This window comes from Camelina sativa, chromosome 3, assembly GCF_030686135.1.
Source record: "Camelina sativa cultivar CO46 ecotype springtype chromosome 3, ASM3068613v1".
NCBI classification, from domain to species: domain Eukaryota; kingdom Viridiplantae; phylum Streptophyta; class Magnoliopsida; order Brassicales; family Brassicaceae; genus Camelina; species Camelina sativa.
Window position 1 is genome coordinate 1,461,593 of NC_141882.1, and position 26,431 is coordinate 1,488,023.

Consider the following 26,431-nt stretch of genomic DNA (forward strand, 5'->3'; position numbering starts at 1 on the left):
CAATATTTAATAGCCAATATTTAATTTATAATTATTAAGCTGATTCGAAAAATAATAATTCTAGAATCATTTAATTAATTAAAGCAATCTTACTTTTTAAATGTATTGGGCCTGAACAGCATAATATATGACACGGACATAACCTTTAGGAGCTTGGGCCTAAGATATTATAATACAATTCCGAATCCTCGCCGGCCGTGGTGAAATCCATCGTTGGGCCGATTAATTTCTTTCTCCAGCTCTCTCTCTCTCGGTAGAGATGAGAAGATCCGATTGCTTTCGGTTCTTTCTTGCGGCATTTGTTCTTGGGAAGATATGATGAAACTTGGTTTATGAGTCTGATTTTGTTACGCTGGTGAACGTAGTCTGTCCTAATGTTTAATAATGATCTAAGAAAGGGCTCTTCTGGCTGAAGAAATTTCATTACTAGAACCCCAACGAACCGGATAGGATCGATCCCCTATTTCTAAACCGGTTTCAGCATGGTTAATTTGTCATGAACAATGATTTTTTTTAATGAACACAGAGGAAACAATGACAATTTACAAACATCAAAAAAACCCTAAAATCCCCAAATTCGTAATCAATCAGATCCCACTGTAATCACCACGAGCGCCGTCGTTACCACCGCCGGCGGTAGAGAGCATCGGTCCGTAAGGTGATTCCAGATCGTCACTCACAAGATCATCCGTTCCTCTCAGCGAAGCGTGTAAGATCAAAACCAGAACACCGAATCCAACGGTTGTGAGAGCTCTGAGCCATACTCCTGTTGTGACTAACGACCCGATCGAAAGACCAATGAGAAGTACCGCCACGACGCCGTCGTCAATGGTGAATCCGAAGATCGAGAGAGGCTCCTCGCGAGCGAAATAGAGGAAGAACCAAGCTAAACCGACAGCGACGAATGCGAGGATGGCGATGGGACGTGTGATTAGAGTTAGAGCTAGGAGGATAGAGAGAATGATACTGTAGTTGATGCGGAAGTGAGTAAGGTTTTGAGTCAGGCGAGTTGTGGCATCGGCGATGGAGGAAGGGAAGCTGAAGGCCGATAGATCGAGGAAATCACCCCATGGACGAGCCGCACCGGTGATCGATTGTGCTGTTTCCTTGATTCCGGAGATCACTTGATTTGCCATTGTTAGATTCGATTTGATCTCTCCTTGATTTCAGAAAACCCTAGAAATTCTCAGCAACGGAGAAGAGGAGACCTTTTTGTTTAGACGAGAGGTAACTCAAGTCAAAAGTAGTTAAGTAGATTGGGAAAGAGCAAGCCCAATTGAAGAAAGCCCATTTAAGAACACATGGTTGTATTAGTGAACCAGTTAAACCGGAAAAGAGCAAGCCCAATTTAAGAAAGCCCATTTAAGAGCACATTGTATAACTGAACCAGTAAACCATGTACAAAGAGAAATTCTCTCTTTTGCACACTCAACTAAAGATCACTCAGCTTAGTTTTCAGTTTTCAGTTTTTCGTTTAAAATGAAACAACTTTAATATATCACCTTATTAACAGAAACATTTTTTTTGTTAACGTTCTACAAACAAGATAGTAGCAACTAGCAAGAAAGTTGTAAACGCAAATTATACCAATTGATCAAAACCAAGCAAAGTAAAATCAGAACTATATTCTACAGACAACAAACATAACAAAACTCCAAAATGATTTTAATTTCAGTTCTTGGTCACATAAAATGGAAACGCAAAAGGCTAGAGTTGTTGATGAAATATCTAGTAGTCTCATTATAAAGCATCAAAGACAACAAGGAGCCACAGCAAAGTAAAGACCATATAACGAGCAACAAACACATTCCACAGTATAATAAGCTCTTCACTTAAGAGGAATGAATCTGGAAGAGTGGGTAGCACCAACACCAGGCCTACCGTGCTTGACTGGCTTGTATGAGATAGAGAACTCAGCCAGGTAGTGACCAATCATCTCAGGCTTGATCTCGACTTGGTTGAATGTCTTACCATTGTAGACACCAATGATGCTTCCAATCATCTCAGGCACAATGATCATGTTCCTCAGGTGGGTTCTCACTGGTTCTGGCTTCTCACCTTGTGGTGCCTCCCTTTTCTATTAATCAACCAGAAGAAAAAAACGAGTTTGTAATCAGACACTTGACCAATGAATGTTTTAAGCTGATAGTGTCAAGGTATGTACAGAATGCAACACTCACAAGTAGAAAAACTTCAGCAACTGATGTAGTAACTATTCATACTCAACACTCATTATAAGTAAGAAAACGTACAATAGACATGCTAGTCAGAATCTAATCCAACAAGAACTAAGTTATGAATTTTTACTAAAGACTTTAGCATTGAACTCAATAATCTGAAAGGTATCATCAAAAAAAGTCATATGAACAGTCCACATTTCACTCATTAGAACCCGAACTTAAACAAACCTAAGACAGCACAAACAGACTAACAAAACTAGATTCAACTAGCTACCAGTTACACTCAGCCATGAGAACAGAATCGAATCACTGAAAGCAAAAGTAGCAACCATTCGGCAAGCCTACTTGACAACAGTATAAGAAAAGGAGAGATGAAATGATTACCGCTTTCCTGAGCTTCTTAACCAGAGCCATTGGCTTCCTAGTCAAACCTCTGGAGAACCTATGAAAATGAACACAATTGCAAACAGAAAAATGTCAGAACAAAACTCTGAAAACGGAGACTAGTCTAGGGTTTTAAAGGCATTTTTCTTTACCTTCTGCGAATACGAGCAGGGAAGAGCTTGACAAGGTCATCAGTAGACATATCAAGAAGAGCATCGAGATCAACTCCTCTGAAGGCAAACTTCTTAAACGTCCTCTTCTTTGGCACTCCAGCAGCAGCAACCTCTGGTTCAACATCCGCCTACACATTTTTTCACCATTGAGAGATAGTTTCAGCAATCGGAAAAAAATGTAAACAGAGAGGACCTGAGAGAATGAGATGGAAGAACTCACCATGATTAGATCTCTGCAAATGGATAAAAACCCTAAAAACGGCTAAGCTTGGAAACTGTTGGCTGCTGTGAGGTCTTTACAAGAGAGAAATAGAAGAAAAATGTTCGACTAAAATTATTTATAGTGGACACTTGAGAAACCCTAATCTTAAGACTTCTTATTTTGTTTTTAGGGTCTGTATTATTATTTGTTTCAATATAAACCCTGAAGTTTTAAAATTATCTATTTAACCCTTTATAGTACAAACGAACCATTAGACATCTAGGACTTTGATTGGAACATTGAATAATATATGATATGATGTGTAAGGCTCCAACTGGTGAACGTTTAATAATAACTCTTTGTTCCTCATTTTTGTTATCATTTACAAGTTACATATCTTCCAAATTCTGAAACATGGACTCCACATTATTCTTATACGTTCTTTTTTTTTTTAGGAATCACATAATAAATTTGTTCCTCTTTAATTTGTTAATAGAACAAACAGGAAAACAAATTAATTATTATTTAAAAAAAAATTATTCATGCAAAATCTAATAAATTGTAAAAAAAATTGATGATAATGTTCAAAGGAAGACCTCACGATAAAAGAAGGTACATGCTAACGTTAAACTCTTCTAAACTTATATCTTTTGATTCAACTTGTTCCACAACTTATATTTTAAACAATTTGTACATATCCAATATCAAATTCAAATTCATCTTGATCTATCTCATAATTATCTCATGAACTGTTTAATAATAAATCCTATAAAATACAACTATAAATAGTCTTCAGCACAAAAAGCCATCGTATAGAAAAAAAACCCTACGATCGAGAGACGTAAAGGTGAAAAAAATAATCATAAAATATTTTTTAGCATGACTTCTTTTGTTTTTTTTTTTCTGTTTTGCTTACATTCTTGTGTTTGGTTTTATTAATTTATGTATTTGATTTTGATCTTTAGAAAAAACTTGGATTATGGCAAGTTCCCAAGAGACTAGTGGATCATCACGGCGTGGAGGTCTTTCAAGAAACAAAGGCAAATCAACCACTGCATCAGGGATCGATACCGAAGAAAAGGTATATATGTTTTGCATATAATTATTTATTAAATTTCAATGCATATAGGATGAATGTATTTAAACGAAACATGATTACTGAGTATGTATATATTATAATATGTGTGGAAGGAAAGACATTGTCAAATTATGCTTGAACTCGTTATTACGGAGATAAAATCAAATGACCACTCGAGTAAAATGTCGAATGTTGCTGGTAGAAAAAGAGTTGAAAACAAATTATTTGAGTTGACCGAAGAAAAGCTTGTTTGGGATAGTAAGATAAAGAGCAAAATCGAGTACTTGCCTAAGCTTTGGCAAATTAATAGGCAACTGATGGAACGCACGGGTGTTGTTGTTGATCCGTCCACTGGACAAATAATTATGTCAACATCTTGGTGGAATGATCGAGTTGCTATAAGTCACTTTGTTATCATTTATAATATTTTTATATGAATAGAAAATTTTATTCTAATATGTTTTGAATCATTGACATGAATTTGGAAATAAAGATAAATTTGTTCGGGTTTTGAAGAACAAGCCTTTGCCCTTCAAAGATTTGTTGGACCAGATATATAGTCAACATGATGTCGATCAAGATGAACGTTACTCTCCGTTTACTTTTGGGGCACATCTCCAGGAGACACAATCTGCTTTGGCAAACACGGATGATGTAGTAATACCAGAAACACAAGAGGATGCATCAAAATCAAAAAATTGATGAAGATGATGAAGTGGATGATGAACCAGCAGCTGAAGAAACGAGATTAAATTGCTGAGCAAATATGATATGTAAAAAGACGTGGTTCTCAACGTCTATAGTTGATTATTTTTTATAACTATCATATTAGTATCACGGGTTACCAAAAGTTCCTGCAATTCATGTTTATGTTCGTGTATCATGTTCGTACGTGGGTTTGATGCTTGTTTTTGATTAAATTTTTTTATTTTTATTTTTTTGCTTGTTCTGTTTTTTTTGTTACCATTTACCATACCATTTGTTCTGTTTTTCTTCTGCACCCATTCCTCTTCGTTCTTTTTTTTTTAAATATTTTTTTATTTGTTCTCTTTTATTCCTGTTCCTTCTCGTTCTTTTTATTCCTCGATGGGTTACCAGTAGGAGCCTAAGAAGTTTTTCTTAATTGAGTAAACATATTGTTACATTAGAGTGATGATGAGTGAAAAAAAAAAGATATTTAACTTGTGACAAAAGTAGTTATTTATAGATAATACGTGATTTGGGTCGTTGTAGATTCAAATTCTAGGTGTTTGGATCAAGCCATATTAGCAAGTGTCATCTACAAAGTCATATTCATTATAAAAATCTGATGTAAGAGAAAAGGTTGAACTATTAGAATTCTCACAAGATTCTCACAACATTGTACACTGCTACACTATGAAACTGCAACACTTTATAACAATTGAAACTTATAAATCTACTGTTTTCAATGTTTTTGGAGACTAGTACATTCGTGAGGCTTTACACAAATACAATATTTTTTGTGAGACATGTAGTCTGTGTTTTGGTTTGACTATAACAACCGTAAAAATAACTCACAACAAAAAGTGAAAAAACTCATATTCCCATTTTTATTTTTTTATTAACTTATTTTAGAGGCGAGTACAAAAAAGAAAGAAACACACAACAAAACAAATGACAAATACCAAAAGATAAGAATTTCGAGGGTCTAGTTCACAATATCATCAATTTTTCAGTTGGGCCTTTTCGATGTTCCTGATTGCATCGCTAAGTTCCTTCTGGACCTTGGGCCTTGACGGGAGCAAAACGACGTCATTCCAAACTGAACCGGGCTTGCATATTTGGCTCCGATCCGGGTATAGCTCGTAAATGGATTCTGCCTCCGGGTTAAGACTACTGACCCGTTTTAGACACTCGATATCCTCTGGATCTACCAAAAGCTTACTACTTCCGTCTTTCCATGCTATAAGCTGCACCATCCAGCAACCAATTACAAAAAACCACGTCAGCATATTATATGTACAAACGACATCGTTACATATTGGTTAATTGACTTTGACTTATTTACCCTTGGAGGACCACCAACAGCATTAGTGCAATAAAGCCTAGCGTTATCAACAAGCTCACAATACTTTGGGAATGCGTTTGCGAAACTCTTATGTGAATTCAATTGCGATTTCACTCTCACTGCTCTCTTTACCATTAGAGCCCTCCTGTAACATTTTTAAAAACACAAAATTTTGGTTACAATTACCATGATAATTGCATCAGCTAACGGCTAGTTAATATCCTCGGAAATGTGAAATTTGATCAAATCTTTACCGTATGCCTCTTGCTACAGCGAGATAAGCGTCGCAAACCACACCGACCAGCTCAATTCTGTAAGGTTTCAAGATTTGTTGTTTCCCATTTTGTTTGGCCTCTTCTTCTTGACCGATTTGTTTCCAATATTCTTCGGTTATTGTCCCGTCTTCAGACACCTTGTAGCCTGCGCCCATTCGATATCGGTGTTTGTGGACGTTTCTTGCCATTTCGATCATTTGTTCCACGAATGGCTCCCACGATAATGTTCCATCCATTATCACATCACGTCCTTCGTTCAATGCCGTTACTAGTACGGACGATGCAGCATCGGTCGATGATTGATGAACCTAAAATATATAAGGAAATAACAAGAAATGTAGCACGTTAATTATATCAAAGAAGAAGATAATGCATGCATTCTTATATCTTATGAGTTATGACTTATTTTTACGTTTGTTTCTAACAGATTTGGTTGATTTTGCATTTACATTAAAAAAGAATGGATGTTAGAATGTTACTTTATGTGAAACCACACAATTGAGGATGTCTAGAACTGAGAACAACCTACCAATTCAGCAGTTTGAAGCATATCATCATGGTGACCTCTAGAGCTAAGAGCTCTATAAATAACATCCGTCTCCTTAAACGCATCCGCTTCTATGACCACTGCGTCCGCCTCTGCCTCCGACCAAAACGACCTACAAATACACACACACATATATATATATATATATATATATATATTAAAGAAAATTGCATAACTGATTAAAGTTTTACAAAGAAAGAAAGAAAGAAAGAAAGTATTACTCTTGGAGGATATCTTTGAGGACGGTGCTCTTCCCGGCGCCCATTCCACCACCCATAAGGAGGAGGACGGGACTACGTTTGTTGTGAGCCACCGGAGACATTACCTCCGTACAGTGAGGCTCGTTGCTTCCGCTTCCGATGGCTTTCATCTCTTCTACTAATGTCGAAATTACCCTTGTCACCTTCAGGTCTTTTGTCACTCTCTCGAACCTCTGTTTCCTACGTTATTAACAAAGCATGTTGAAGTGGTCAACTTTAGTGTTCTACAATGTTGTTGACTAATATTCAGGATTATATATTATCATCCTGTTACAAGTTTTGTTTTTGTTCAATGCATGGAACAGCCAGTCACCTCGTCGCTGCCATCACAAAATCCTTGAGTTTTGGTACTTTCTTGTCGGATTCATCGCTTAACACCTGTCATTTTTTTCGGTAAATAAAAATCAAAATAGAATTATATGATAATATTTTTTATTCATACACATGGTTAAAATAAATAACCTAACCCACCTAGCAAACTACATGATAAAGTTACACTCATATAAGCAATTACGCGAATTATATTGTATTTCGTTAAAAAATAAAAACAAAATAAAAAATGAAGTACCTGAGAGATGAGGTTTGAAGATTGGTTCCAGTTAAAAGCAAAATAAGTGAGAATGCATCGGTCAAATTCTTCAAGGAGATGAACATAGAGAGAGTCAGCCTCAGCTTCATTCACCAGATACTCAAACACATTCTCATCATACCCCTTTGTTTTCAACAAATATGCATTTGCTAACTTGCATAGTTGCGGGTATTCATTTGGATCCTCAAATCCTAGCTGTCTTGCTGCATTTTTACACATACGTTTATGTACTAATCAAATACATGATCACATGATTGATTATACAACAGAGAAAATAATGCTTAAAATAAAAAATAAAAAATTTAAAAAGTCTCTAACAATATTGTTTTTTTTTTTTTTTTGTTTGGGTGAAAAGGTCGTTTCTAGCATTAATGGAGAGAGAGGTGGTCCATGTATGTAGTCCATTTTAAAATCTTTTATCACCAAAGTCCAAATACAAATGCTTCCATACAAGATAATACAAGTTATTTTTGCATACAAGTCCTCATAAATTTCGTTATTTGCATATACTTTCCATGATCACAAATGAAAATGATCATTTGGGGGAAGGAAGAGCCCAAGAAATACTAAATCTCCTTTTTCGTCGGTCTAAGAAATACTTATCTGTTTTTCTCTTATTATTATAGTAATATAGTTTGGACGATCTTGATATATATATATATATATATATCAGCAAAAGTGTTAATCTTGAAATGTATCGATCGAGGATGTAAGTATACGACTAACCAACATAGTGGGAGAACCTCTCGAGGTTTGGTCGTCGACCTGAATCTTTCCTCTCGATTAAAGGGGCGATTTTATCGTCTTTATTCGCCATCGAATCACCTTGATGATAGAGTTTCCGGCGGCGAAGGAGTGATTCTCCGGAAAACGCAGCAGCTACTACGGCGGCAAGACCAACAAGAGAAGCGAGGAAGAGATGAGTTGATTGACAACCACCACAAGAGACATCTCTTGTTCCTTGTATAGCAAACAAATCAAGAGACTCAATAATAGAGAGAGAAAATTAAAAAGAACAATATTATTTGGTAAACGGAAAAGAAAGAGAGAGGAAGAGCATTACCAGAAGGATTCACCATTCCTTTGGGTTTGAAAAGTCTATTTGTTATTATTTTGGGGAAGAAGAAAGATTGAGACTGGGAGGGGTAGCACTAACTCAACACAACATTGAATTCTATCTTTTGAATTTTGATATTTCTCTTCTCTTCTCATCTAATTTTGTCTAGACTTATTTCTTGAAAGTGATCTCTTAAGAATGCATCTAGTGGGGGATTTATGTATATATACATTATACTATATTATATATGAAATTGGCATCATCAATAATAATTTTTTCTTTTTTGTGAACGAAATTGACATCATGAATGATATAGTGATTTAATGATGACTAACTTATTGCATATGGGGTGGTTTTTAAGAGTAAAATTGCCAGATTGATACTATATAATATATATATTATATCAATATTCATCATATTAGTTACAATATTTTCTAGTAAGTATATATAGCCATATATATTGAATCAATAACATTTTAAAATTCGTGTAACGTAAAAGATGTACAACAAAAATGTGTTTATATAATAATACCGTATAGGGATCTACCAAAAAAAAAAAAAATACTGTAGACACATGAAAGTAACATAAAAGTTTTATCCAAACATTATCTCAACTACTACTAATATACTTTTCGACAAAACTGATCCCACCACCACCTCCGTCATTTTGGTCTTCACAAATCACAATTCTGACCTTTGGTAACTTTTCCATTTGTGACAAACAAACAAACTCGTGTATCTCGTGTTTTGCCCGTCACAATGATTGATTTTTTTGGGAGTAGCGTATATTTTAATATTCACACCTAGCGTGTAATCAATACAAAAACTCGCCAATAAATTTGATAAATCGTTAATTGAAGATTAGAAATGGCTAGTTAATTTATAAAGAATGCTAGTTTAGTTACTAATTTTGTTTAATAAAAATTAAGAAGTGTGATTCGATTAGTCTGAGAGGACTAGAACGCTGCTGCTAAGACGTACACGACACAAGACGTGGTTCAATCCAACGCACTCATTATAGAAATCTGTTGGATTCGATTTAAATAACCGATAAAAGAGATCAATGCATCGTGATGTAAATCAGAACGGTTCTCCCAAAAGACCCAAAAAACAAAAAAAAAAAGAAAGAGAGAGAAGATGTAAACATTAACGATTAAAAAATATCAGACAAGCAAAGTAATGTAATCTTCTAGTTCAACATACTTTAGTATTATTATTATAAGAAGAAGAAAGAAAAAAAAAAGAGTAGAAAAACACAGAGTTCATCACTTGGTTTTATTTGCAAATAGATTCCTAGCTAAGGGGAGGGGGTAAAAAATCACACAGGAGTGAAAACCTTATGATTGATCCTCGATCTCTCTCAGACTAGAAACAAACCGAACAATTTATTTAAGATGATAATGCAAAACAATCGTTCTTGAATATAGAAAAATAGGAGTAAGTAAGAGAAAATGTAGTTTGGTAAAAAAAATATTCAAAGGTTGGAACGAGGAGCAAAGTACTTGGTATGGCGACCTTGAGCAATGATCTTACCAGTCTTCTTCTTCCTCAGCTCAACACTAACAACTGCAACAGCTTTACCAACACGCAATGCTCTTGATTCAATCTCTATCTCTTCCTGTTTTTTTTTTTTTTATTCACACCAATTAAACCATCTCTGATCATCAGTTTAAGAAAAAGAAAAAAGAAAAAAAAAAAAAGAAGAAAGAAAGAAAGGGTGGTGGGTACATGAAGAAAAGCAGCATCAAGGTAAGAGACGTTGATCTCGACAGAAACACCGGAATGAGTAACTCCAGCGGCTGTATAAATGACAGCAGATCCAATCAAATCCACCAGAGTAGCCGTTGCTCCCCCGTGTAAGAAACTCCCTGCGTTCTATTTTTCCCCTCAACCAACCAACCAACCAACAGACCCCAATTGAGGAAATTAGAAAAATTGTTGATTTCGATTTGGATTATAGGGGTACGTAGAGGGGACTTACGAGGAGATGAGGAGGGACTTTCATGGAGCAAATGAGTCGGCCAGGCTCGATGAGATCCACTTTGAGACCATTCGTTACAAATCTCTCCAGGAATCTGTGTGGCAAATTCGCCACTTTTGTCTTCTTCTCTTCTTCTCCATCCCCTTCTAGATAACGTTTTACCGATTCTAGATCCATTCTTTTTTTTTTCGGGATGGAATTCAATTCCAAGGATAGTGAGTGGATTGATGATTGTGCTCCTCTACGAGTTTTGTTTTTTTTTTGTTTGATCAGATTTTCAAGGGCTCACAATTTTTGTTTTGTACTAGCTAATTCTTAGGGCATCCACAATGGGAGAATATATTTTTTGGGTTCTAAATTTTTTTAATTAATATAATTTGTATTTTTGGTTGAATAAGAACTTTGGGTATTCTAATTAAAATGTACTCCTCCAATGGTGGGTTCTAATATTGAGTCTCTTATTTTATTTATTATTTTTTTTGAAAAGAAATAAATTAAAGTACAATATGAAATTATTGCATATTAAGATTGATGTTTATAAATTATTGCATTTCATAAAATATTAAACATAGAAAACATTAAAACATCATAAAATAGAAGTACAAATCATAAAAAGTGAAAATGATTAACTGTATCCTCCAAAAGTGAAAATGATCAACAAGAATGAATTAGAGAAAAGAAAAGCAGTGGATGTAATATCAATGAATACTTCTCCATCAACCCTCACTCTTTAAACCCTACACCCAACTGAACGAGAGACCCAAAAGCATGTAATAATACTGCATGCAGCTGAGACACAGAAATCTGTCAAACACATCACCAAGTAAAAGTAACGAATGAGAAAAGATTCATGCATGAAAGACAGGACAACCACAAATCTTGGTGCTGCTCAGAACTGCTCTGCCACTTTTAAAGGGCAGCCACAAACTCACTGAAGCAGCTCTTCCGGAATCGATAAGTGCAAGACCTCTCAAATCTTGCTGCACTGAACCATCATCTTTTCCTGTTTTCAGCTTTAACTACTTTAGTACATGTCTATTGCAGAAGATCCAAGAAGGAAAGAGGAATGAAAACCTGAATAACAATACATGTCTAGATTTCTGCATAAGAGAAGCTCAGATTTAAAGATGGTCAATGCAAAAACAACTTTAGTGGACACATCCATCATAATATGACTGTTCCAGCGGATATAGTCTGCAACAAAACACAGATTTGCATAACAGAGCATTGAACAATCTGAAGGTAAGTACACAAAGAAAAGCCCTTAGACCATAATATTTCACAAAGGGTTTAAGCACATTCCTCTCAAGTCAGTCTCAACATATAAGTCACAGAACCTAAAAAGCATACTGGATATATATATATGGTATGTCACAACACAAACTAATCGAAAACTTTACCTAGAGATTGAATAAGAAAACATCACAGGCTATATAAGTTAAGCTATCGCAGCACATTCTACAGAGCAACTGTTATAAGTAATAATCTCAAAATTGAAATAAGGTTGTACAAAAAGACGCAGGAAACAAACAAACAAAAAAAAAAGCTCAGATCCAAGCTACCGTGAGTTAATATCTTTGGACAGATTATGAAAATGAACAATCAAACAAGGCTGCTTAAACCGTTTAAGTGGACAAATCGGGAAAATAAAAACGAAATCCAGAGTATTCACTCTCTGCTTATATCTCACCATCATCCCACAAAGCAGCTCAGAAACATTGAGCATGCAAATGTGATGGATCTCTCTGCCAGCAGCAGAAACCGAAGAGAGAAGGGATGGTAAAAAAGTATCCCAATTGATATAACTAATCCTACACAATGTACGCAATGCAAAGAGAAGAAACTCAGCACGAGGCGCATGGTTGCTACATTGCACAACTAAAGATATCAAAACTGACTCCAAAACTCTTTGTTTGTCCAAGTCATACAGGAATCTCATAACTAAGGCATATTAGAAGGTGGAGCTTGGTTGGTTACACAGGCAGACACAATCAACAAGAGATGAACAAAACTCAGAGAATCGAAAGCAATAATCAGAAGAAGATAACAATCAATGAGAGATTAAAGTCAGAGATACCATGGTTAAACCCAATGGAGAATTTGCAGGGAATCGAAGCCCTCTCCTCGAACCATCACCCTCTTTCTCTGCTTCTTTATCGTCCAAAATCGCAAGGTGCGATGCCTAGTGCTAAACAAGAAAAACAAACCATCAAGCCTATACCTTTCTACATATTAACTCATCTGAAGCCGAAACCATCAGTAATTTGAACTAAACAATGGTTTACAAAACTCCTTAAATCTTCTAGATATGAAGAAGCAATGGCATGATCGAGTATCGAAGGCTACTCCATGAAAACCGTGGGAGATTGAAAAGAATTACTTACATGGGAACATTGTAAGTGAGAGGGATAAGATAATTTGAAGAAGACCAGCGAGATGTCCTCCAAATTGATGCACAGGAACAACATAGATCCCAGCTCCACGGTTCATGTGTTCCTCATACTGACCAGGATTCAATCCGGGAACAGCATAGATCCCAGCTCCACGGTCCAACGATTTCAACCGATTAAATCTCCTCCGAAGAGATTTGCGAAAGAGAGAGGAAGAGAAAGAACACAATGCCAAAAAAAAAAAAATTGCTCTCAATAAAAAATTTTACCCAACCATGCGCCAACACGTCACAGTCTCTTCTTCTTTTTTTTCCTTTCTGTACTTTCAATCTCATTGTCATTTTTATAGTTTTATAAACTACTAAAATACGATTATTGACAATTATTATTTATAAATCTACATTTTTGTATGTCATATATATATATAAGTAAATTTATCTATAATCAATACAATAAAAGAAGAAGTGTTTCTCTCTCCTCCAGACGCATGACACCTTAGCCTTAACTTTGAGCCATGTCTTTGACACCTCAGTACAAATTTATACCCTATCAAATTATAACATTAATACAGCTGAGATGATTTTGGAAACAATAGCTTTTAATCAATGGCTCAATTTCTTGTTCGTCGTCGTGATACAATGGATCGACTGTTCTGTTGAATGCCTGATTTCTTCTTATTCGGCGCCGTTTATACCATGGTCCGACTGTGTTGATGATCCTAGCCATGGCTCTCTCTACCAATCTGAGCAGATCCGACGATGATGTTAGCCCCGTCGATGGTCGATCGCTTGTGGTGGATTTCTTCTTCTTCGATCCACCAGAATATGTTCATCAGATCTGACGATGATGGGTTTCTTCTTCTTCTACTTTTCGTTCCCAGGTAACATAATTTTATTCTTTATGTCTCTTAATTTTGGGGAGTAGGGAAGATTTGTAGGCTGTGAATTTGAGATTGTATTGATGTGTTTGAAATCTAGAAATTGGAGGAGATCCAAAGGAGAAAAAGATGAGTGCTCCGGTGAAAGAGGAGAGTTATTTTTGTGTGGTAAAAAGCTGTGTAACATTTGCAATTCTAGAGATGATAAGGTAATATGTAGTGAACATAATTTGTATTTGATTTTGTGTGTCACATTTTGTTTTCAAGGAACTGAGTGTATTTTAACCGAGTTGTATCGGCTAAGATTACATCACATTAGACCAGTGGCTGAGTTTCGAGTCCAACATCTTAGGAGACGCAACACAGAATGTGTTCCTTATGTAAGTTTTCTTCTCACAATGGTTCCATCTCTAGGTTTATTATGATTATCAAATTAGTATTAGTTGGTGAAGTTACTTTCGTGTTGTGGACAAGTCAGGCCTTTAGCTGTTCAACATTTTTTGAAGTTTCTGATCGTTAGATAGATTTAGCCAGCGTTTTGTATTAGACGTTATGTTGATGCAGTTAGTATCTTATAATGTATATTATGCTCCTAAATATTTGCAAACCGATTATGTTACATGTCTAAAGCAAGCTACGGCTGCGAGTCTCTCACACTCTACATTCTGTTTCGTATCAGAACCTCTCTTTGAACCTGTAAGGAGTCTCAATTGATCTGAAGGTGTTAAGGTAGAGAGATATATAAGCGCTTGTTAAACCATGAGCTAACTGTTGCACTGATATTTAAGTATCTTCCTAATCTCTTTGTTGCACTAAACCTGTTCTTGAGGTGACCAATCTCCGTAAATTCCAACTAAAGTCGCAGTAGAAGAACAGGTGGTTATGAGAGGCTCATTAAAATCCAAGATTTTTGTGTGGTTATAAAATTCTACATGAGAAACATTCGCAAGTTCCGTAAACACACTGAACATTTTGGAAATTGTTTTCTTTAATTTTTCATTCTCTTTAACATTATTATCTTCAGGTTTGAGTTTTTTTTCCTTGCAATATTCTTTGTCTTTTGCTGCTGTTTGCACGGTCTATTCTCATAAACTTATTGTCCTCAAGGTCAGAGACCTTTGTCTTTTCTGAAGTACTATTGACAGCATGAGGCCATCGTGTTGAGACCTGGCTATTGTGGTGACAGTGAAGATAATCAGAAATGGTTTCACCTGAGTGTTTCTGGGTCTAAATAATTAATGCATGTGAAGTGGAGACTGTGGCTTGTGTCGGATATCTGCAAAGTATGCCGAAGAGGAAGATCTGTTGGTGAGATGAGGAAAAACACAGTAGTCTAGAAGCAGGTCCCGATCAGAATTAACCCACACAGCTGATGAACGTTAATAGCAAATTTAGAAGCATATAGGAGAAGCAAATGTGAGCTTGCAACTGATGTCAACCTAAATTATATCTTCTACTTGGTTGAGTTTTATATACATATGATATTTGTTTATAGTTTGAATTCAAGTTTGGATCGCTTAGCAAAGGAACCGATTATGCTTCATACAAACTTTGTATCTTATTTCTATGTCCTGCTTTCAATGTAAACATTCTCACGTATAAGATAACTTTCATTTTGTAAGCTAAGAAATAATGTTTTATTGTAGAAATAAAAACTCAATTTTAATTTTATTGGAAGACACTTTCATTTTCAAATATATATCTAATTTTGGTTTAATGAAAACCGAAAATTTTGGATTAACTATATTAACATCCAAAATATTCAGTATTGTTTTAGTAAGAGAAGAATATAATTTTCAAGTCAAAGAAACAAATATTTATTTTTTAACATAAAAAAATTAAAATATATGTAAATTAAATTTATGAAATAAAAAACTCAAGTATCATATGAAAATAAAAATAATACTAAAATACTAAATAATCATTGAGTTATCAAAAATTTATGAAATTTGATATCAAAGAACATATATATTACATCATGAAATCATAAAAAAAAAAAAAAAAAAATAAATAAATAAATAAACCAATCCCGCGGCTTATCGCAGATTTAATCTAGTCTTTATAATTTATTGTTAATATTTTTTTTCTAAATATAAAAAATTCATTCCAGAACCATAAGTTTATAATATCCACAAAAATTAATTTTATTTTCGTTAAACTGGATTTTAAAGAATTTTAACAATAACAAAATACCCCGACAATTAATTTCTGTTAGAAGATAATAAATAGCAATTTATCTATAAATTAATATAAAATCATTGACCCATTATTAATTCATAGAGGTTTTTACTGTATATGGCAAAAAAAAAAAGAGAAAAGAAATTCATTTGAAACGTAGAGGAGGAATAAGGCCAAAGACAAACTCTCTCTTTACACAAATTGTATTTTCATGATTTCTTTTTCTTTTTCTTTTTCTTTTTTTTATAAATTCATTACAAATCCCCCAGTTCACCTCTCTCCTTTTGCTTCATTTCCTCAGAAGTTGCTGCTGAGAGGTTTACGCCACCCCCTGTCTCTCAGTGACCGTTCGATGGCCTGAACTCTGTGTACCCGTTTATCCCAGACGAAAAACTCGGGTTCCCAGACTCCATTCCATAGTATGTGTGATGGTAATTTCCTGGCGATGTTGCATCTTCCATGTTATTATTGTTCCTCATTGCTAGCAATGACAAGTCCATGTTCGCCATTTGCCACTGTGTCGGCATCATACCATCTACATATCCTCCTCCTGGCATGTAATGGAATCCTTCTTCTCCTAAACTCCTCGACCTGCCACCACCAGAAAATAACTCACCTGCATCACCCCCCTGGTATGACGAGTACTGCCCCCCGTTGAACACTTGCTGTTGGGATGGGTTGAATACGCTTCCGTTAAACACCATGTTGCTGCACTGTTCGTCTTCCAGCAAATCGTTGATGATGTCCAGGTGAGGAAACTCATCTGTCATCAAGCTTTGTGCTTGTTGCTGCGCAATCTGCATGTCCACGTGGTTCAGGGATCTGTTGCTAGTGGCGGCGGCTGTATAAGGCTTGTTCATGCCAATGTTTACAGAATTCAAATTCCTTCCTGTCCACAAGTGCCCACCATCTTGACTAAAAGGGAAGCTCGACTGATAAGATGATGATGTCGGTGTTTGCAAGTATGATGATGATGGCAATGTGCTTGGAACAACTCCATGAGAGTTTGGGTGGTGGTTGAAACTAGATGATGAACCAAGAGAGTTACCAACTATGGCGTGCTTATAGGATTGCGGAGTGTAAGTTTGTTGATTGTGTAAGGATGGATCAGGACCTAGACGACCAGCTGAGCTAACCGAACGGGGAAGGGATGTTGTCATTTGAACCGACGAGGAGACAGTGATGGGAGCAGGTTGCATCGCAGGGATTATCGGAGCACTAGAAGGCCTTGATATCGTAGTTGTTGCTGCTGGTTGTTTTGGAGCAGAGATTTTTTGAACATCAGCTCTGAGACCAACAGTTTGAGGTCGAATATCCGACGAAGGAACTACTACTTGACTTGATGAAGGTGGCCCAGTTGCTGACACTATTTTTTTGTTTGGAATAGAGTCTGCGGTTGATACACTCTTTTTCTCCGGTTTCGACTGAGTTAACAATGGTGAAGAATTCTTGGTAAAACTTCTGGGAGAAGAAAGTACAGCAGTGCTTCTCTCTTTAGGTCGATCCATGTCGACCGAGTTCACAATGCTTTGAGCCATGCTGCGTTCCTGGATTTAAAAAACAGATAACCATTGTAAAATTCTGGAAGTCTTTGCATGAAACCAATAATTCAATCAGCGACTTCTAATTTCAAACACTAAAAGCATGAATGACCAACCTTCCCAACAGAATTACGATTTCGAGAACCCTCTGGCTCCTGGGTGTGGGAGACAACAACCCAATCAGATTCACCAGCGTTGCTTGCCTCGGAAGAATAATTCCGACTCTTTGGGTCTGTTCCAAGTGTTGAAGGTTGATCATCTGTCTCACTCGCTAAACTGTGGGCATCAGATGTTGCTTTTACTTGTTGGTTCTTTCCTCTGCAAATCACAAGGTGTATCATTATAATTCAGAACTGAGAAAAAACAAGGAAACAAGCGGAGCCAGAAACAAGCTTACTTGTTTGGCGACTTCTGGTTTCGGAAGGTATTCCCCTGGTAGGACCCATTAGTAACCCCCGACCGGACAGAATCATTAGAACAAGTTGAAGAGCTATCATCCATAGTGGACTGACTCTTCCTTTCTGCAATTCCATTGGGTGCAGATATGGAAATGCCTATTCCTCTGCTGCTCCCTCCTGATGACGGAGGATGAATTTCTACGGCGTCAGTATCCCAATGAACGGGACTACTATCCCTATCTTCTAAATCAGGCTGAAGAATGTCAGCTGAACCATTCACATAATCAGATATGTCAGACACATCTCCCAGAGTATCAGGCTTTTCAGCTGAGGATTGGGCTGTCTCTATGACAGAATCCTTTTCTTCCCCATCGTTTTGGTTTGCCCCAAGATCCTTTTCATGTGTTGCAAAACTTACCTTTTCTTCCTTCCTTTTGTCCTTCCCTTTATTTTTATTCCGTTTCTGTTTCGCCTATAAAATGTTCAACAACCAAAGAAACTCTCATCAACATCCACCAACTTGTCCAGGACAAACAGAAGGAGTAGAAAGTACCACACCTGTTTCTTCTTAGATTTCTTCTCTCTCTCAGCTGTTCCTCTTTTGGCCCTTTGTTCGGTTTCAGCCAACCATGCTTCCTCTTCCTCACGGATAAGTTCTTCCTGCCTTTTTAGCGCAATAGCTTCTTGATATGCAACCTCGATTTTACTGCTGCAATTCTCAGAGATATTGAATTATGATACATAAGCACATAAAGGAAGAACACAATGGCATGCCGTATAGAATAATATTATGCATTGTTACCTGAAGATATGGGAAAGAACATATATCTCTACAGTTCGTCTACCCAGCTCAGTTAAACGTCTCTCATCACGCTCATAGGCTTCCTTGTTGACCTCTTCTCCATCATTGCCATCCTAGATTCGCATCAAAGAACAGAACCTAAGTTTTTCAATACAAGTAACTTTCTATGCAACACGTCCTCTGAAACGGAATAATGAATGACCAACGACAAAAAATGAAAATAAACATGACTGCAGATACGATAACAGATAAAAGAATTACAGCCAGAACTATTTTAATAACCCATGAAGCCGACCTTTGTACGGTTTTGGGGACCTTTCTCATCTTTTGGAGGCAATGGCTCTAGAGCAGCTGTCTCTAGGAGTAACAGCACATCATCAACTAATACAAACATATCTTTGTCCACGCTAACAATCGGAGCTGGCAATTCCTTGGCATCTAACAGTCTTGGCTTAGCTTTCGTGTTCTTGGTTTGGCCTTCAAGAGCCTTCAACCCACTATACAAGGAATCCATCACCAAAGTTGATGTAACTTCTTTTTCTATGAAAAACTGTTTTACAACTCCTTTTAGGATTACAGCCATTTTCTCCCTAGACATCCGACGCCTAGAGTTTTGGTCCATCGCTAACCAGAAGACACCGAAGCTGCAACCAAGAATGATAACCCACTCCTTTTAGGGAACATTGCTTAACTTTCAGAGAGAAAGATATCACAGGAAGTATAAAAGTAAGGCAACAATACTATACTAGATTGGTATAAATCCTGGCCTTCAACAAGTGCGTTGAACTAAAGAAAAAATCCCACATCCTCTTTTAGGGATTTTCCGTCTCAGCATCTCAACCTTGGCTATCAAGACTTGTAAATCAGAGATAGTGAAGAGCCACAGCCACAAAATAAAAATTTACACTAAAAATAAAATAAAATTTGGACTCCAAACGCATGGTGGAAAACAATCTATTCTAACACTGCATGGTTTCATAAAAAGAAGAGGTAAGGTAACCACAGTACTGCCTACTCACTTATCATCTGAAATCTGGAGGAGTTAAGGGTACAAGTTGAAGTGTTAAATACCTTGTCCATCTCGCCTTGTCCTCTATCAACCTCCCGAGTTTGTTTCTTCTCTCTTCAACAAAACGACGGCAAATTTGCTCTACATTCGGCAAATACACCCTAACAAGTTCTCTCCTATAACCACAATCAAGGCAGCGAAAAGGTCGGTCCACCCTCTCCCTGCAAGGAACAATTATAGAGATATTATCCACAATGCATAAATCAGTAATACCAAAGAAATGAAAGAATATAATCTTATCACATGTGTATAACTGAAGAACATATGAACCTATCGAGCTGTAAGTGAATGGCAGCATGGAAAAAAATGGAAGGTGTGGTAAATTTTATACTCATAGACTATGTAAATCTATGCTCATAGATTTACATAGAGTAAATCTTGCATTACCTGATCACCTGCACCTGAGCTTCAATTGTAAGACAGTTAGTATCATCGATGAAGCCTTCCTGTAATTTCGGTAACTCCATAAACTTTTTCCATCCCCAATCATGCTCTTTCTTCCAAAACCGGTGCAATGTATCTGCAAAGAAGTGAATTCAGTTGTCTGCGTGTATAAACGGGGGGCAAATAAATATAAGACTAAAAAATTCACCAGAATACTTGGATTTCTTTATATCATTATTGACCACAGATATAGTAAACTGAGCGAAATGACTCCAGCCTGTGTCCAAGATAGCAAAAAGAACCAACATGAACAGGTATCCAGAGAGAGAGAGAGAGAAAAAGGACAATGCAGTACCAGTGAACAAAATTTACTAGCCTGGAAGTAGTTTATCATAGTTTGCAACACAGAGAAACAAGGAGAGATGATTACAAACATCACAGCCTTGTGGATAAATTAAAATATACCTGAAACATTGAAGAATAAAAATAGAGCCGTAAGAAGTCGCATCCCAAGTTGGGAGAATATATAATAAAGAAGAGAAAGAGAATAACAGAAGGCATGTACCATTTGTAGCCGCCAGCTTCAAAAACACTGCTACGGAGCTCCCTTTTGTTGATTTCTGAAAATTTCGGAATCTTCCAAGTATATTTTCCAAATAACTGAGAGGGTTTAAGACCTGGGAGAAACAAATAAAATTCACATTAAACAGCTGAAACACACACATAAAAAAAAAAAAAAAAAAGAGAGAATGTAATAAAGCACAAAACCAAACAACTGCAAGGATTAGGCAAATGTAGAAAGAATGAAAGTGAAGTAAAGCGAGAGTGGAGGGGAAATAAAAAGAGAGAGAGTACCAGAAGAATCATCGTCGTCATCGAGATCCCAGTAAGGTGGGGATGTGGAAGGAGTGCCGTTCTCCACTTGAACAGAAGAGCGCCACTCAGAGATTGCTTCTCCTGATGGACTGGAACTGTGTTGTCCATTCGAAGTCTCCTCTACTGATCGTCCAACCCCAGATTCTTCATTAGCACTCTCTGCCATGAATTTGTTTTTTTCCCGTCAAAGCTCTCTCTCTCTCTCTCTCTCTCTCTCTCCTTTAAACAAACGGAGCAAACAAATCAGATTCTATCAATATGCCACTGAGATGGCAAAAAGAAAGATATAATAGTAGTGTTCAATTGCTGAAACGGTCATAAAATTTTGGATCAAATTGCAACCATCTTCAAAAAAGGTTCAATCAGCAAAATTAATATATAGATTTACAAAATCCATTGCATAAAAAAACGAAACCCTTAAAAACCCAAATCAGATCATCCCACGGGGGCAATAAACCCTAACAAAAAAAAAAAATCTCCAATCAAAAAGAAATTAAGAGGAACAACAAGATTAATAATAATAATAAATTGGTTTTGTCTATCGAGAGCTACAAATAAATCTCTTAGAGAAACATCTTAATTATTCGGAAACTTAAAAGCAAAACAAAAGCCCAGATGAAATCAACGATCGGGGAAATCAGAAACCCGTAGAGACAGCCCCTAAGCCTCGCAAAATCCGAACAAGATATATAAAAGGAAGGGAGAGGGAGGAGGGAGTTAAGGGGGGGGGGGGGGGGGGGGCAATCGTGTAGATCGAAGAAGAAGCGAACCTGAGAGGGATTGGAGAAGAATAATACAAGCAAAGCTCTAAATTCGTTGAATGGGTTAAACGGGAGCAGCTCTCTCTCTCTCTCTCTCTCTCGTTAGAGATTCTACCAATTGAGAGACCGAACAAACAACAACAACAACAAAAAAAAAAAAAAAAAAAAAAGAGAGGTCGCACGAAACAGCTCTCTCTCTCTCTCCCTCTATGTTATTAAAAAAAAAGTAAAAACACACTTAATTAAAAAGATACAGTAACTTTTAACAATATAATTTTATTAATCAATTTTCTCTATTTTTAACCATAAATATAAAATCGTAATCTTTGAAATCAGTATCTCTATAGCTTATTTTCTTTTTGCTTTTAATATGTTTAAATAATCAAAAACATTACATCGATGAGACAAGATATACAAAAAAAGTACATCCTCGGACACATTTTTTTTTCCCTTTTTTTAACTTTTTATAATTCTGTTATCGAGCAACAAGTCTGAACCATACCTTTTACCTACATGATAGGTTAAAAACCTAGTTAACTTTCAGGTTTTATACAACCAAACGACAACGTTTTTAGCCTCTCTCTCTCTCTATTATCTCAAAAACCCCCCTACTATTTTTACAAATTCTCATATTCCACCCATTAGTCTCTTTTTCCACTACATTCCTCCCAACGATCGATCAGTGACTAGTTGAATATCCACCTCCCCGCGACATTACCGATCGCCTGAGTTGGAATCTGTAAACAACCGATAGGCTTTTCACCAAACCTAGACCGTCCTCCACAACCCGAATATTCCCCTGCATATACTGGTCACAAAACAAGATAAAGAGTTCAACCATGTCATCATCTAACACATTCAGGTGCAGTAGCCAAAAACAAATATACAAACAAAATTCTCTAACCTTTACAAAGTTTTCGCAGATGTCGAGACTCGGACCCTCCTCCAGGTTACTACTATTACTACTACTACTACTACTACTACTACTCACTTCGCCTTCTGCAGCTACCTCAAATCCGAATCTAACTTCAATGTATTCTTTGGAATAGCCTTGTCGCCAAACCGCTTCTTGGTTATTTTTCCTATGTAATACTTCCGAGTTTCCGATTTCTGGTACAACCCATAAAGTCACATTCCCTTTGATCTTTCGGTTCATTAAAACCCCAAGCATATGCAAGATCACTTGAAACACCCTTCTATCATCACCTACAACATAATCAGGCAATGCTCTATAAACTTCAGCTGAGAAACCAAAACCGTTCCCAACACATAAACACCTCGCCAAGCAAGCTGTTTCCTTCACGACCGAATGCAGACTAAAACAATGCGTCTCTGCAGCGCGTATTTTGCCGCTGTTTATATCTCCAGCGTTGTTCACAAGCTGTAAAAGCAACTCGCTGGTTCTCTTCATCGCATCCACGATAACCGTCTGGTTCTCCGGTAGTTTCCCGTCTTGAATGATCAAAGGAAGCAACCCGAGAATGGACCGCACTGGACGCCTCATGGCATCGCTCATCATCCGCTCGAACGCAGCCTTGGCTTGATTAGCTCTCAGCGCGTTCTCCCTTGCCACCTGAAGCGCTCTGTTCTGTTCCGCAAGCTTCTCTCTCATAAGCTGAGATTCTTCAAGAATCACGGCGTGAGAGATGGCAACCGCCACTTGATCAGCCACAACCTTAACAATCTCCAGCTCTTGATAATTCCAGTTCCGGGCCAGTCTCAACGGAAGCACACAAACCAAGATCGCATAACACATGTGGATCGCCTCAGGTGTTCCACCTTTAAAGTTACAAACACGAAGCATTGGGACTCTTATCCCAACAGTAGGACCTGGTTTGCCTCGGCAAGTCACCGAGGCAAGGGCAGAGCCAGAGCTCAACATATTCACCTCCTCGCTTCTCTTAATCCTCACAACATCAGACTCAGTAATGGGTATAGAAAACCCAGCGTAACCACCCACATTCTCATCATCATCCGTGGGTCCCAACTCATGCGTAAGATTCATCTCCGTCTTGATCTCATTAGGGATCCAAACCGCACAGTTCTTGAGCCCCAAGGTCTTGGACAACTCCACAAGCGTCGTGTACAGGATGGTGTGTCGATCGAGAGACGTCCTAATCTTGGTAGTGAGCATACGAACATGCAAACTGGTCTCAGTCTGCTTCATAATGATGCCAACCTCACGATCAAGCTCTCTAGTCTTCTTACTCAACATAAACTCACGAACCTTAGCCTTGAGAAGCAATGGTAAGAGAGTGACTAACGAGAGGGCGGTAAGGAAAGAGACAATCCCAGTGAGCATCTTGAAGACGGTGACAGCAGTCATGACCCAAGGAGAGTGAGGCCCGTAGGTGAAACCAGAGAGCAAATGGGTCATGCCACAGAGAACAATGAAGGCAATAAACTCGCAGACGACCCAATTGTAAGGGGAAGGCACATTGGTGCGGCTGACGAAGTAGAGAAGCTCGATTGGGATGGAGAAGTAAGCGATGGCGATGAGAAAGTCGCCGACTTTTTGAGATTCGAGGATAGACTCGAAGCTAAAGATACTGTCTTCGTCGTCGCAGTTGCATATGGAGAAGCTGCCGTCGTCTTCCGCGGAAGCGGCGACGGAGACAACTAGGAACAAGAAGAAGAACACAAGCCATTGAACTAACAATGTTATCTTTAACATCGATTACCCTGACAACAACAACAAACAACAAAGAAAAAAGTGAGTTTTTTTTTTTTTTTTTTTTGGGTTCGTACCCAGAATCGGAATTCGAGACTTTTCCAATTAAATTATGGGTCAAAAAGGTTGGAATTTCAAAGATGGTTTCTTGAAAATCAAAATCAGGAAAAGATTCAAAATTCAAAATGAAGAGTAAAGTTAATTGAAACATTCATTCATTAGAGATTCTAATATTTTCTTCTTATCACCAAACAAATCATGAATGAAATCTACTGACTCCTCATAAAATCCGCAGAAAGTTGCAAAGATGTACAATCGAGAGTAAAGCCTAAACAAATTAGCAATAAAACCATCTCACATTCATCAGAAACCATTATTACCTTTGGGACTTGGGATTAGTATCCTATATTCAAACAAGGATCAGCCAAAAATCTTCCTTCTGAAGGTTTTTAAAAGAAAAAGGAAACGAGTCTTTTTTGTTTAAACTCTATGTTGTGGGTTTCTTCTGTGAATGTCTCTCCCTCAATCTCATGAAACTCATCAGAGAATGTAGAGAGAGAGAGAGAGATAGGAGTAAATTTTGTGTGAGGAGGATGAGTCTCGCTCTCTCTCTTCTGTGTCTGCGAGTGCCGAGTAAATTTACGTTTTGGAGAGAGAGACTGAAGAGGGAAGAAGGAAAGAGGGGGTGGGTGGGGCCCAATAAACGGGTACATGAAGAGAACATAGACCACTTTTCGTTTGGAACACAACACGAGCACGACATCTTCTTCCCTTGACCTACGTGGACTCTTACCAAATTCAATTCCCCCCCCCCCCCTCTTTTCTTATTTTTTTTCTTTCTTTCTTTTTTTAGGTATCCCCTACTTAATTACCATATTCTCAAGATTTTTATCACCTATCTAATTTTAGATTTATTAATTTAGTTAATTACCTAAAATATATATATATATTTTTTTTTTATAGATTTATTAGTTTAGTTACCTAAAATATATAATTTTTTTCTTGGATAGTATATACGTTTCCAGTTTATTAGTACTGATTTATGTACAGAACTAATTTATTACTATATACTAGCTAAATATTTTATATCATCACATATTCACATGGATGATTTTCATGAATTTTAAACATATGAATACGATTAGAGTATAAATGTATAATATACCGTGGGCTCGGAATGTTTGATCTCTTATTATAATATTTAGTTAATTTATTTTCTATTGTCAATGATTTGTACATGACTAAATTTAATCAAAGTTATATTAGCTAGACTATGAATTGCAAGTATGTAGTGTCTAACTAAACTAAACTCCTCACTATATACATTATTATTCGAGTTAGACAATATTAATATATGGATGCTATTTATTCGATTTTTCGTTTCTTACACGTTATATTGACCTACCTTTCTACTTAGACATGATTTAGTTAAACACTCCATCTCTTATTCAATAACATACCGAATCAATTTTTTGTGCTTGGGCCTACCGCAACTTAACTCTTTTCACAAAATGAGTCTCTCTCTTTAAGTGCATGAGCATCTCTTTGGATCCTAAAATATCTAATTTTTGTTGGCAATTTTCACATTTGGTAATGTTTCCCTTTCAAGAAATCGATATGATATTCAGACCCACACTATCTTTTATTTTTAAAAAACCGAAACTCTTTTTTTTGTTAAAAAAATTATCATATACTATACATGCAATACTGTACATTTTGATTGTCCTTT

The 26,431-nt window shown here is 36.8% G+C and overlaps 6 protein-coding genes and 2 long non-coding RNA genes across 20 annotated transcripts; 1 reads left to right on the top strand and 7 right to left on the bottom strand.

The window, feature by feature from the left end:
- Nucleotides 1-406: 406 nt before the first annotated feature.
- Nucleotides 407-1,525, bottom strand: LOC104761868 (PRA1 family protein D). Its single transcript, XM_010485029.3, has one exon. It carries the CDS (start codon nucleotides 1,134-1,136, stop codon nucleotides 588-590), a length of 549 nt encoding a protein of 182 aa, XP_010483331.1. The 5' UTR covers nucleotides 1,137-1,525; the 3' UTR covers nucleotides 407-587.
- Nucleotides 1,526-1,644: 119 nt separating this feature from the next.
- On the bottom strand, nucleotides 1,645-3,048 carry LOC104761875 (small ribosomal subunit protein uS19u-like). The gene is made up of 4 exons (XM_010485041.3): nucleotides 2,958-3,048; nucleotides 2,717-2,865; nucleotides 2,565-2,622; nucleotides 1,645-2,077 (listed from the first exon to the last, which is right to left on the bottom strand). The coding sequence occupies exons 1-4, from the start codon at nucleotides 2,958-2,960 to the stop codon at nucleotides 1,829-1,831; spliced, it is 459 nt and encodes a 152-aa protein (XP_010483343.1). The 5' UTR covers nucleotides 2,961-3,048; the 3' UTR covers nucleotides 1,645-1,828.
- Nucleotides 3,049-5,565: 2,517 nt separating this feature from the next.
- Nucleotides 5,566-9,391, bottom strand: LOC104761894 (calmodulin calcium-dependent NAD kinase). Its single transcript, XM_087507832.1, has 9 exons — nucleotides 8,781-9,391; nucleotides 8,444-8,677; nucleotides 7,697-7,920; nucleotides 7,442-7,506; nucleotides 7,090-7,308; nucleotides 6,851-6,980; nucleotides 6,301-6,629; nucleotides 6,047-6,191; nucleotides 5,566-5,948 (listed from the first exon to the last, which is right to left on the bottom strand). The coding sequence occupies exons 1-9, from the start codon at nucleotides 8,794-8,796 to the stop codon at nucleotides 5,703-5,705; spliced, it is 1,608 nt and encodes a 535-aa protein (XP_087363958.1). The 5' UTR covers nucleotides 8,797-9,391; the 3' UTR covers nucleotides 5,566-5,702.
- A 749-nt stretch (nucleotides 9,392-10,140) lies between these two features.
- LOC104761883 (uncharacterized) lies at nucleotides 10,141-11,143 on the bottom strand. Its single transcript, XM_010485052.3, has 3 exons — nucleotides 10,756-11,143; nucleotides 10,503-10,649; nucleotides 10,141-10,392 (listed from the first exon to the last, which is right to left on the bottom strand). Exons 1-3 carry the CDS (start codon nucleotides 10,930-10,932, stop codon nucleotides 10,249-10,251), a joined length of 468 nt encoding a protein of 155 aa, XP_010483354.1. The 5' UTR covers nucleotides 10,933-11,143; the 3' UTR covers nucleotides 10,141-10,248.
- Nucleotides 11,144-11,283: 140 nt separating this feature from the next.
- Nucleotides 11,284-13,379, bottom strand: LOC104761905 (uncharacterized). 3 transcript variants are annotated; one of them, XR_015594892.1, is made up of 5 exons: nucleotides 13,140-13,379; nucleotides 12,833-12,943; nucleotides 11,830-11,949; nucleotides 11,627-11,758; nucleotides 11,284-11,544 (listed from the first exon to the last, which is right to left on the bottom strand). It is a non-coding gene; the product is annotated as an uncharacterized LOC104761905 (long non-coding RNA). The 3 variants fall into 3 exon arrangements; XR_015594893.1 differs by having other exon boundaries at nucleotides 11,844-11,949; nucleotides 13,140-13,372; XR_015594895.1 differs by lacking the exon at nucleotides 11,830-11,949 and having other exon boundaries at nucleotides 13,140-13,334.
- Nucleotides 13,380-13,591: 212 nt separating this feature from the next.
- LOC104761911 (uncharacterized) lies at nucleotides 13,592-15,652 on the top strand. 5 transcript variants are annotated; one of them, XR_015594897.1, is made up of 5 exons: nucleotides 13,595-14,025; nucleotides 14,123-14,190; nucleotides 14,290-14,402; nucleotides 14,702-14,751; nucleotides 15,130-15,652. It is a non-coding gene; the product is annotated as an uncharacterized LOC104761911 (long non-coding RNA). The 5 variants fall into 5 exon arrangements; XR_015594898.1 differs by having other exon boundaries at nucleotides 15,135-15,652; XR_015594900.1 differs by lacking the exon at nucleotides 14,702-14,751 and having other exon boundaries at nucleotides 13,592-14,025.
- A 594-nt stretch (nucleotides 15,653-16,246) lies between these two features.
- On the bottom strand, nucleotides 16,247-22,271 carry LOC104761920 (TNF receptor-associated factor homolog 1b). 7 transcript variants are annotated; one of them, XM_087507833.1, is made up of 13 exons: nucleotides 22,041-22,271; nucleotides 21,250-21,486; nucleotides 20,960-21,071; nucleotides 20,771-20,859; nucleotides 20,603-20,671; nucleotides 20,398-20,530; nucleotides 20,013-20,171; nucleotides 19,237-19,585; nucleotides 18,942-19,054; nucleotides 18,698-18,848; nucleotides 18,139-18,611; nucleotides 17,858-18,059; nucleotides 16,247-17,747 (listed from the first exon to the last, which is right to left on the bottom strand). In XM_087507833.1, the coding sequence occupies exons 2-13, from the start codon at nucleotides 21,434-21,436 to the stop codon at nucleotides 16,539-16,541; spliced, it is 3,246 nt and encodes a 1,081-aa protein (XP_087363959.1). In that variant the 5' UTR covers nucleotides 21,437-21,486; nucleotides 22,041-22,271; the 3' UTR covers nucleotides 16,247-16,538. The 7 variants fall into 7 exon arrangements, with proteins under 7 accessions (XP_087363959.1, XP_087363961.1, XP_087363960.1 ...); XM_087507835.1 differs by having other exon boundaries at nucleotides 18,698-18,845; nucleotides 22,041-22,248; XM_087507834.1 differs by having other exon boundaries at nucleotides 21,250-21,489; nucleotides 22,041-22,245.
- Nucleotides 22,272-22,534: 263 nt separating this feature from the next.
- LOC104761932 (ethylene response sensor 2) lies at nucleotides 22,535-25,510 on the bottom strand. The gene is made up of 3 exons (XM_010485116.3): nucleotides 25,083-25,510; nucleotides 22,936-24,713; nucleotides 22,535-22,839 (listed from the first exon to the last, which is right to left on the bottom strand). The coding sequence occupies exons 2-3, from the start codon at nucleotides 24,703-24,705 to the stop codon at nucleotides 22,711-22,713; spliced, it is 1,899 nt and encodes a 632-aa protein (XP_010483418.1). The 5' UTR covers nucleotides 24,706-24,713; nucleotides 25,083-25,510; the 3' UTR covers nucleotides 22,535-22,710.
- Between the last annotated feature and the right edge of the window lie 921 nt (nucleotides 25,511-26,431).